Source organism: Neolamprologus multifasciatus, chromosome 10, assembly GCF_963576455.1.
Source record: "Neolamprologus multifasciatus chromosome 10, fNeoMul1.2, whole genome shotgun sequence".
NCBI classification, from domain to species: Eukaryota; Metazoa; Chordata; class Actinopteri; order Cichliformes; family Cichlidae; genus Neolamprologus; species Neolamprologus multifasciatus.
Genome location: NC_140448.1, coordinates 16,972,053 through 16,983,228, shown reverse-complemented (window position 1 = coordinate 16,983,228; position 11,176 = coordinate 16,972,053). Strand labels below are relative to the sequence as shown.

The 11,176-nt window shown below is 46.9% G+C and overlaps 2 protein-coding genes across 2 annotated transcripts; both read left to right on the top strand.

The window, feature by feature from the left end:
* The first annotated feature begins 797 nt into the window (after positions 1-797).
* LOC146509964 (uncharacterized) lies at positions 798-2,318 on the top strand. Its single transcript, XM_085174075.1, has one exon. The coding sequence runs from the start codon at positions 798-800 to the stop codon at positions 2,316-2,318; it is 1,521 nt and encodes a 506-aa protein (XP_085030201.1).
* Positions 2,319-5,043: 2,725 nt separating this feature from the next.
* Positions 5,044-8,220, top strand: LOC146509963 (uncharacterized). The gene has a single exon (XM_085174074.1). The coding sequence runs from the start codon at positions 6,335-6,337 to the stop codon at positions 7,853-7,855; it is 1,521 nt and encodes a 506-aa protein (XP_085030200.1). The 5' UTR covers positions 5,044-6,334; the 3' UTR covers positions 7,856-8,220.
* Positions 8,221-11,176: the final 2,956 nt, after the last annotated feature.

The window sequence follows — 11,176 nt, the reverse complement described above, 5'->3', positions numbered from 1 at the left end:
AATCACTTAAGATCAAAGTGGGCTGCATGTGGTCCACTGTTACGGCCCGACGCCTTGGAGGGAGTGAGACTGCCTTTTTGTTTATGCAAATCCAAGTGTGCTAGGACTCGTGGAGGATTGGCTGCTGGGAGTCCTGTGCCAGCCTTCTTTTATGCAGATCACAGTGTGCCAGACCTCACGGACGATTGGCTGCCTGGAGATCACATGGCCACTCCAAGACCAATTGACCGGCTGATTGTCTGCACCTGGGAGTATAAAAGGCTGAAGAGCCGTCACACTATGGGGAACTGCTGCTCTGAAGTGACATGCAGTGTCCTCCTCGTTGCCTCACACTTGAGCGTTGTTTGTTGAAACTGTTTGGTGTGTTGCTCTTTGTTTGCTAAACCAGCTGAACTTAGTTTCATTAGAGTTTTGTGATGCTGGCTTGCCTTAGTTAACCCCTAGCTTTTATTTTGTGTGCTGCCAGCTTGCCTTAGTTAACCTTTAGCTTTTACTCTTGACTGTTTTTTCTTTATGTAATAATTGTTTTCCCAGTGGTCTGTTGAACATCCCTGTCGGTTTTCTGTTCAAAGCTTGAAATTAAAACCTTTTTCTTTACTCAGTTTTGTGTTGGGGGCTTGTGTATGTTACTCCTTCCCTGACGCCTAGCAGAGGGGGTCGTAACATAAGTGGGGGCTTGTCCGGGATCCTCCTTTTCCCAATAAGGAGAATTCCCTTTTGTGAAAGAGAGAACGTGTGTTTTGCTCAATTTTGGTTTTCTTTTTTCTTCTTCTGCCCTCTTCCCTGTTTTGAGCGCCATGTCGGCTCTATTTTGTTTAGAGGATTTTTTAAAAGCTCCATCTGTTGTGCTCCTTGAGAGCTGCCGCAAATGCGAATTGCTGCAAATTGTAGAACACCTTAAGCTACAGCTCTCTAAAACACTCCGTAAGAGTGACCTGAAAAAGTGGGTAGTAGACGAGTTGGTGGAGGCTGGTCTAATGCAAGTCCCTGATCTGCCTGAAGTGCCTGTGGTCTCTGGTGAGCCTAGTCAAACTTCCTCATTTGAGGGGGACCATAAAGATGGTACGGGTCATGACAGTGTGGGAGATGAGCGGGGGAAGACGCCGCGCACGCTCCCTCGCTATGATCCCCTTTCCTCTGGAAGTTCAGAAGCACGGGACGGGGCCCGGCTAAAGGTGCGCTTGGCACGGCTCCAGTTGGAGGCCGAGGAGAAGGCTCAAGCCAGGCGAGCTCAATTAGAGCTTGAGATCAGAAAGCTGGAAATAGAGGCAGATAAAACAGTGAGGCTGCGTGAGCTGGAGCTGGAGTCTCAGCCACGAGCCTCATCTGTCTCCGCTGATGGTCCAGGTTCTGCCCCCGTGTCTACTACTCCTTATGACATTAGTAAGTGCATTTCTTTAGTGCCTGCTTTTAAAGAGGCTGAGGTGGATTCTTATTTTGCAGCATTTGAGCGCATTGCTGGTGCTTTGCGGTGGCCTAGTGAGATCTGGCCCCTTTTATTACAGTGTAAACTGACTGGAAAAGCCCAAGAGGTGGTAGCTGCGCTTCTCTTAAAAGACAGTTTGGAGTATTCTTGTGTTAAATCAGCTGTGTTGCAAGCATATGAATTGGTTCCAGAAGCATACAGGCAGAAATTTCGGCTACAGAGGAAACTTCCCTCCCAAACGTATGTGGAGTTTGCCAGGGAAAAAGGTATCCTCTTTGACAAGTGGTGCTCTGCGTCAAAAGCCAGTGATTATGATTCATTGTGTGAATTGATGTTGCTGGAAGACTTTAAAAAGTGTCTTCCAGAGAGTATAGTGTTATACCTGAATGAGCAGAAAGTAACCACTTTAGCAACTGCAGGAGTTCTCGCAGACGAGTATGTGCTCACCCATAAGTCCTCTTTTCTGGTTAAAGAGAAGTCACAGTTTAGTGCTGCGCAGCAGGCTCGCACTGTTAAACCCTTAGGCTTTAAAGAGAGTCGAGAGTGTTTCTACTGTCATAAACCGGGACATGTCATTGCGGACTGTTTGGCCCTGAAACGCAAAAAAGTGAATTCTCAGCAACCCAAAGTTGTTGCCTTTGTGAAAGCAGCGTTCCATCCTGAGGTGCTTGATTGTGGTGGTAAGGTGCCAGACCCTTGTTTTAATCCATTTATCTTTGATGGTTTTGTATCCCTAACTGATAAATCCACTGATCTAAAATCGGTGCGCATACTGAGAGACACTGGAGGGTCTCAGACCTTAATCCTTTCTAGTGCTCTACCTTTCTCAGCAGACAGTGCATCTGGATTTAATGTTGTGCTGCGTGGAATAGAGATGGGTTATGCTCCCTGACCCGTTTACCAGGTCTATATCAAATCAGAACTTGTTACGGGATTTTTCCCCGTCACAGTCTGTCCGACCTTACCAATAGAGGGGGTGGCCATGTTGCTAGGAAATGATATTGTGGGCGGATTAGTGCGTCCTAGTCTGGAGGTGCTGGATAAGCCCCTCAGTTGTGATGCCCCAGAGATTTCTGTGACCCCAAAGCTGTACCCAGCTTGTGTGGTTACTCGTGCCCAAGCCCGTAAAGATGGTGACGTTACCCTCGCTGATTCTGTGTTGATGTCCTCATTTTCTGAGGAGGGTGCCGTGTTACCTGACAACAACAATGTTTTGTCTTCCCCAGACTTGGTAAACCCTGAGGAGCCTAGTCCATCTGTAAAAGAAATACCACTGCTTTTAACCAGAGAAAATCTGTCGGCGGCCCAGTTGGCTGATGAATCGTTGCAGCGATGTTTTAAGCATGTGGTAAGTGCTGAGCAAGCTAAGAATGAGCAACAAGCCTATTTCATAGAACAAGGTGTGCTAGTGCGTCAATGGTTTCCATTGGGGGCTAGGAGTGTGGACTGGAGTAAGGTTAAGCAGATTGTCATACCCACGCTGTATTGGTCAAAGATCCTGGCGCTTGCTCATGAAAGCCAGTGGTCGGGACATTTAGGCATCACAAAAACGTATCAGTTACTATTAAAACACTTCTTCTGGCCTGGCATGAAATGTGATGTGGCAGCTTTCTGCCGTAGTTGCCATGTGTGTCAACTTGCGGGTAAACCAAATCAGGTTATACCCCCTGCACCATTATGTCCCATCCCAGTAATCGATCAACCATTTGATCACGTCATAGTAGACTGCGTAGGTCCACTACCAAGAACAAAGTCGGGAAACCAATATTTACTCACCATAATGTGTGCTGCTACACATTTCCCTGAGGCTATTCCACTGCACAAAATTACAGCAAGGTCGGTTGTGAGAGCCCTTACTAAGTTTTTTTCTACATTTGGCCTGCCTAAAGTCATTCAAACAGATCAAGGTTCTAACTTTCAGTCTAAATTATTCGAGCAAGTAGCTAAAAGCCTACAAATCAAACAGGTTGTGTCCTCTGCCTATCACCCAGAATCCCAAGGAGCTTTAGAGCGGTGGCATCAAACCTTAAAAGCCATGCTCCGCAAGTATTGCTTAGAGGCCAAAGTGGATTGGGATGAAGGGATTCCCTTTGTGTTGTTTGCTGCTCGCGAAGCCGTCCAAGAGTCACTTGGGTTCAGTCCCTCTGAACTAGTGTTTGGCCACACGCCTCGTGGCCCGCTTAAAGGAATAAAAGAGGAACTCTTGATCCAGGAAGGGAGCCCTAGAGTGGGAGTGGCCAAGTATGTGCAGGATTTCCATGAGCGTTTGAGTCAAGCTAATGCTCTGGCTAGGCAGCACCTCACTGTTTCACAAGGAAAAATGAAACACACTTATGATAAGGCTGCTGTCAAACGACAATTCCAGACAGGAGATGAAGTACTTGTTTTCTTGCCTGTCCCTGGATCATCTCTTTCTGCTAAGTATGAGGGGCCTTATGAGGTACGCGAACGAGTAGGAGAAACTGATTACATAATCAGCACGCCGAATCGAAGTTGCAAAACCCGTGTTTGCCATATAAACATGTTAAAGTTATACCACTCCCAACCCCAACCAAAACCCACTGGGAGCTGTGCTCCTGTGGCCGTCTTCAGTCACTCAGAGGTAGAAAGCACAGACGAGGCTGATGGTTTAAAACTGAACTACTCTAGTTGTTCTAAGCCCCGCTTGCCTAACTCTGAAGTGTTAAAATCATTCCGGAGTCAGCTTGATCACCTGTCTTCCGAGCAACAAGAAGACGTAGCTAATTTGGTCCATGAGTACCCCTGTTTATTTGGTGATGTGCCAACACGGACTAGCATGCTAAAACATGACATTGATGTTCAAAATGCAAAGCCCATCAAACAACACCCTTATTGCATAAATCCCATCAAACGTTTGTTGATGAAGCAAGAATCTGAGTACCTGCTACAACATGGTTTGGCAGAGCCCAGTCAGAGCCCCTGGAGCTCACCATGCTTGCTAGAAGCGAAACCAGATGGTTCACCTCGTTTTATCACTGACTTCCGCAAAGTAAACGCCGTTACTGTCCCTGACTCTTACCCCCTCCCTAGAATTGAGGATTGCGTGGACAGTATTGGAATGGCCCAATATGTGACTAAATTAGACCTTCTCAAAGGCTATTGGCAAGTCCCCTTAACCAAGCGTGCTTCTACTATTTCAGCTTTTGTAACGCCTGACACCTTTTTGCAGTACACTGTCATGGCATTTGGGATGTGTAATGCACCCGCGACCTTCCAGAGATTAGTGAATAAGGTCCTCTATGGCCTTCCCAACTGTAGTGCTTACCTAGATGATCTGGTAATATACACTAAAACATGGTCGGACCATTTGTACACTCTGCGCCAAGTATTCCACCGTTTAGCTCAGGCTTCCTTAACCCTCAATCTAGCTAAATGTGAATTTGCTAAGGCCACAGTGACGTACTTGGGCAGAGAGGTGGGAAGTGGGCAGGTGCGACCTCTTAACGCCAAGGTTGCAGTGATTATGGAGTATCCCTGGAGTTGCGCCGATTCCTGGGAATGGTGGGTTATTACAGGAACTTCTGCAAAAACGTCTCCTCCATAGTCCAGCCGTTGACCAACCTGCTAAGCCCCAAGGTTGATCTTGTGGTCTGACAAGTGTCAGGATGCCTTTGAAAGTGCAAAAGCCCTCCTATGCCACACTCCCGTGCTAACTGCACCTGCCTTGACGCGTCCATTCAAATTAGAGGTTGATGCCAGTGCTGTTGGGGCTGGGGCAGTACTGTTGCAAGAAGACTTGCAGGGATTGGACCACCCCATTTGTTACTTCTCCCGCAAGTTTAACAAGCATCAGGTAAATTACTCCGTCATTGAAAAGGAGACATTGGCCCTGTTGCTAGCTCTTCAGCACTTCCATGTGTACTTGGGGTCTGGCACATTACCCATTGTAGTGTACACTGATCATAATCCACTTGTATTTCTTGCCTGAATGTTTAACCACAATCAAAGACTCATGCGATGGGCCTTGCTGCTACAAGAGTACAATTTGGAGATTCGGCATATCAAAGGATCAGAAAATGTACTAGCTGATGGCCTCTCCCGGTTGTGAGTATGACTTGTTTTGTTGTCTGTCACGAATATGGAAATCTGTATATACAAAACGTGGTCTTGTATTTTAAGGGGAGGGGTGTTACGGCCCGAGGCCTTGGAGGGAGTGAGACTGCCTTTTTGTTTATGCAAATCCAAGTGTGCTAGGACTCGTGGAGGATTGGCTGCTGGGAGTCCTGTGCCAACCTTCTTTTATGCAGATCACAGTGTGCCAGACCTCATGGACGATTGGCTGCCTGGAGATCCCATGGCCACTCCAAGACCAATTGACTGGCTGATTGTCTGCACCTGGGAGTATAAAAGGCTGAAGATCCTTCACACTATGGGGAACTGCTGCTCTGAAGTGACATGCAGTGTCCTCCTCGTTGCCTCACACTTGAACGTTGTTTGTTGAAACTGTTTGGTGTGTTGCTCTTTGTTTGCTAAACCAGCTGAACTTAGTTTCATTAGAGTTTTGTGATGCTGGCTTGCCTTAGTTAACCCCTAGCTTTTATTTTGTGTGCTGCCAGCTTGCCTTAGTTAACCTTTAGCTTTTACTCTTGACTGTTTTTTCTTTATGTAATAATTGTTTTCCCAGTGGTCTGTTGAACATCCCTGTCGGTTTTCTGTTCAAAGCTTGAAATTAAAACCTTTTTCTTTACTCAGTTTTGTGTTGGGGGCTTGTGTATGTTACTCCTTCCCTGACGCCTAGCAGAGGGGGTCGTAACATAAGTGGGGGCTTGTCCGGGATCCTCCTTTTCCCAATAAGGAGAATTCCCTTTTGTGAAAGAGAGAACGTGTGTTTTGCTCAATTTTGGTTTTCTTTTTTCTTCTTCTGCCCTCTTCCCTGTTTTGAGCGCCATGTCGGCTCTATTTTGTTTAGAGGATTTTTTAAAAGCTCCATCTGTTGTGCTCCTTGAGAGCTGCCGCAAATGCGAATTGCTGCAAATTGTAGAACACCTTAAGCTACAGCTCTCTAAAACACTCCGTAAGAGTGACCTGAAAAAGCGGGTAGTAGACGAGTTGGTGGAGGCTGGTCTAATGCAAGTCCCTGATCTGCCTGAAGTGCCTGTGGTCTCTGGTGAGCCTAGTCAAACTTCCTCATTTGAGGGGGACCATAAAGATGGTACGGGTCATGACAGTGTGGGAGATGAGCGGGGGAAGACGCCGCGCACGCTCCCTCGCTATGATCCCCTTTCCTCTGGAAGTTCAGAAGCACGGGACGGGGCCCGGCTAAAGGTGCGCTTGGCACGGCTCCAGTTGGAGGCCGAGGAGAAGGCTCAAGCCAGGCGAGCTCAATTAGAGCTTGAGATCAGAAAGCTGGAAATAGAGGCAGATAAAACAGTGAGGCTGCGTGAGCTGGAGCTGGAGTCTCAGCCACGAGCCTCATCTGTCTCCGCTGATGGTCCAGGTTCTGCCCCCGTGTCTACTACTCCTTATGACATTAGTAAGTGCATTTCTTTAGTGCCTGCTTTTAAAGAGGCTGAGGTGGATTCTTATTTTGCAGCATTTGAGCGCATTGCTGGTGCTTTGCGGTGGCCTAGTGAGATCTGGCCCCTTTTATTACAGTGTAAACTGACTGGAAAAGCCCAAGAGGTGGTAGCTGCGCTTCTCTTAAAAGACAGTTTGGAGTATTCTTGTGTTAAATCAGCTGTGTTGCAAGCATATGAATTGGTTCCAGAAGCATACAGGCAGAAATTTCGGCTACAGAGGAAACTTCCCTCCCAAACGTATGTGGAGTTTGCCAGGGAAAAAGGTATCCTCTTTGACAAGTGGTGCTCTGCGTCAAAAGCCAGTGATTATGATTCATTGTGTGAATTGATGTTGCTGGAAGACTTTAAAAAGTGTCTTCCAGAGAGTATAGTGTTATACCTGAATGAGCAGAAAGTAACCACTTTAGCAACTGCAGGAGTTCTCGCAGACGAGTATGTGCTCACCCATAAGTCCTCTTTTCTGGTTAAAGAGAAGTCACAGTTTAGTGCTGCGCAGCAGGCTCGCACTGTTAAACCCTTAGGCTTTAAAGAGAGTCGAGAGTGTTTCTACTGTCATAAACCGGGACATGTCATTGCGGACTGTTTGGCCCTGAAACGCAAAAAAGTGAATTCTCAGCAACCCAAAGTTGTTGCCTTTGTGAAAGCAGCGTTCCATCCTGAGGTGCTTGATTGTGGTGGTAAGGTGCCAGACCCTTGTTTTAATCCATTTATCTTTGATGGTTTTGTATCCCTAACTGATAAATCCACTGATCTAAAATCGGTGCGCATACTGAGAGACACTGGAGGGTCTCAGACCTTAATCCTTTCTAGTGCTCTACCTTTCTCAGCAGACAGTGCATCTGGATTTAATGTTGTGCTGCGTGGAATAGAGATGGGTTATGCTCCCTGACCCGTTTACCAGGTCTATATCAAATCAGAACTTGTTACGGGATTTTTCCCCGTCACAGTCTGTCCGACCTTACCAATAGAGGGGGTGGCCATGTTGCTAGGAAATGATATTGTGGGCGGATTAGTGCGTCCTAGTCTGGAGGTGCTGGATAAGCCCCTCAGTTGTGATGCCCCAGAGATTTCTGTGACCCCAAAGCTGTACCCAGCTTGTGTGGTTACTCGTGCCCAAGCCCGTAAAGATGGTGACGTTACCCTCGCTGATTCTGTGTTGATGTCCTCATTTTCTGAGGAGGGTGCCGTGTTACCTGACAACAACAATGTTTTGTCTTCCCCAGACTTGGTAAACCCTGAGGAGCCTAGTCCATCTGTAAAGAAATACCACTGCTTTTAACCAGAGAAAATCTGTCGGCGGCCCAGTTGGCTGATGAATCGTTGCAGCGATGTTTTAAGCATGTGGTAAGTGCTGAGCAAGCTAAGAATGAGCAACAAGCCTATTTCATAGAACAAGGTGTGCTAGTGCGTCAATGGTTTCCATTGGGGGCTAGGAGTGTGGACTGGAGTAAGGTTAAGCAGATTGTCATACCCACGCTGTATTGGTCAAAGATCCTGGCGCTTGCTCATGAAAGCCAGTGGTCGGGACATTTAGGCATCACAAAAACGTATCAGTTACTATTAAAACACTTCTTCTGGCCTGGCATGAAATGTGATGTGGCAGCTTTCTGCCGTAGTTGCCATGTGTGTCAACTTGCGGGTAAACCAAATCAGGTTATACCCCCTGCACCATTATGTCCCATCCCAGTAATCGATCAACCATTTGATCACGTCATAGTAGACTGCGTAGGTCCACTACCAAGAACAAAGTCGGGAAACCAATATTTACTCACCATAATGTGTGCTGCTACACATTTCCCTGAGGCTATTCCACTGCACAAAATTACAGCAAGGTCGGTTGTGAGAGCCCTTACTAAGTTTTTTTCTACATTTGGCCTGCCTAAAGTCATTCAAACAGATCAAGGTTCTAACTTTCAGTCTAAATTATTCGAGCAAGTAGCTAAAAGCCTACAAATCAAACAGGTTGTGTCCTCTGCCTATCACCCAGAATCCCAAGGAGCTTTAGAGCGGTGGCATCAAACCTTAAAAGCCATGCTCCGCAAGTATTGCTTAGAGGCCAAAGTGGATTGGGATGAAGGGATTCCCTTTGTGTTGTTTGCTGCTCGCGAAGCCGTCCAAGAGTCACTTGGGTTCAGTCCCTCTGAACTAGTGTTTGGCCACACGCCTCGTGGCCCGCTTAAAGGAATAAAAGAGGAACTCTTGATCCAGGAAGGGAGCCCTAGAGTGGGAGTGGCCAAGTATGTGCAGGATTTCCATGAGCGTTTGAGTCAAGCTAATGCTCTGGCTAGGCAGCACCTCACTGTTTCACAAGGAAAAATGAAACACACTTATGATAAGGCTGCTGTCAAACGACAATTCCAGACAGGAGATGAAGTACTTGTTTTCTTGCCTGTCCCTGGATCATCTCTTTCTGCTAAGTATGAGGGGCCTTATGAGGTACGCGAACGAGTAGGAGAAACTGATTACATAATCAGCACGCCGAATCGAAGTTGCAAAACCCGTGTTTGCCATATAAACATGTTAAAGTTATACCACTCCCAACCCCAACCAAAACCCACTGGGAGCTGTGCTCCTGTGGCCGTCTTCAGTCACTCAGAGGTAGAAAGCACAGACGAGGCTGATGGTTTAAAACTGAACTACTCTAGTTGTTCTAAGCCCCGCTTGCCTAACTCTGAAGTGTTAAAATCATTCCGGAGTCAGCTTGATCACCTGTCTTCCGAGCAACAAGAAGACGTAGCTAATTTGGTCCATGAGTACCCCTGTTTATTTGGTGATGTGCCAACACGGACTAGCATGCTAAAACATGACATTGATGTTCAAAATGCAAAGCCCATCAAACAACACCCTTATTGCATAAATCCCATCAAACGTTTGTTGATGAAGCAAGAATCTGAGTACCTGCTACAACATGGTTTGGCAGAGCCCAGTCAGAGCCCCTGGAGCTCACCATGCTTGCTAGAAGCGAAACCAGATGGTTCACCTCGTTTTATCACTGACTTCCGCAAAGTAAACGCCGTTACTGTCCCTGACTCTTACCCCCTCCCTAGAATTGAGGATTGCGTGGACAGTATTGGAATGGCCCAATATGTGACTAAATTAGACCTTCTCAAAGGCTATTGGCAAGTCCCCTTAACCAAGCGTGCTTCTACTATTTCAGCTTTTGTAACGCCCTGACACCTTTTTGCAGTACACTGTCATGGCATTTGGGATGTGTAATGCACCCGCGACCTTCCAGAGATTAGTGAATAAGGTCCTCTATGGCCTTCCCAACTGTAGTGCTTACCTAGATGATCTGGTAATATACACTAAAACATGGTCGGACCATTTGTACACTCTGCGCCAAGTATTCCACCGTTTAGCTCAGGCTTCCTTAACCCTCAATCTAGCTAAATGTGAATTTGCTAAGGCCACAGTGACGTACTTGGGCAGAGAGGTGGGAAGTGGGCAGGTGCGACCTCTTAACGCCAAGGTTGCAGTGATTATGGAGTATCCCTGGAGTTGCGCCGATTCCTGGGAATGGTGGGTTATTACAGGAACTTCTGCAAAAACGTCTCCTCCATAGTCCAGCCGTTGACCAACCTGCTAAGCCCCAAGGTTGATCTTGTGGTCTGACAAGTGTCAGGATGCCTTTGAAAGTGCAAAAGCCCTCCTATGCCACACTCCCGTGCTAACTGCACCTGCCTTGACGCGTCCATTCAAATTAGAGGTTGATGCCAGTGCTGTTGGGGCTGGGGCAGTACTGTTGCAAGAAGACTTGCAGGGATTGGACCACCCCATTTGTTACTTCTCCCGCAAGTTTAACAAGCATCAGGTAAATTACTCCGTCATTGAAAAGGAGACATTGGCCCTGTTGCTAGCTCTTCAGCACTTCCATGTGTACTTGGGGTCTGGCACATTACCCATTGTAGTGTACACTGATCATAATCCACTTGTATTTCTTGCCTGAATGTTTAACCACAATCAAAGACTCATGCGATGGGCCTTGCTGCTACAAGAGTACAATTTGGAGATTCGGCATATCAAAGGATCAGAAAATGTACTAGCTGATGGCCTCTCCCGGTTGTGAGTATGACTTGTTTTGTTGTCTGTCACGAATATGGAAATCTGTATATACAAAACGTGGTCTTGTATTTTAAGGGGAGGGGTGTTACGGCCCGAGGCCTTGGAGGGAGTGAGACTGCCTTTTTGTTTATGCAAATCCAAGTGTGCT

Coding starts and splice junctions, on each gene's coding strand:
- LOC146509964 (XM_085174075.1), top strand. CDS start 798: ATGTCGGCTCTATTTTGTTTAGAGGATTTTTTAAAAGCTCCATCTGTT.
- LOC146509963 (XM_085174074.1), top strand. CDS start 6,335: ATGTCGGCTCTATTTTGTTTAGAGGATTTTTTAAAAGCTCCATCTGTT.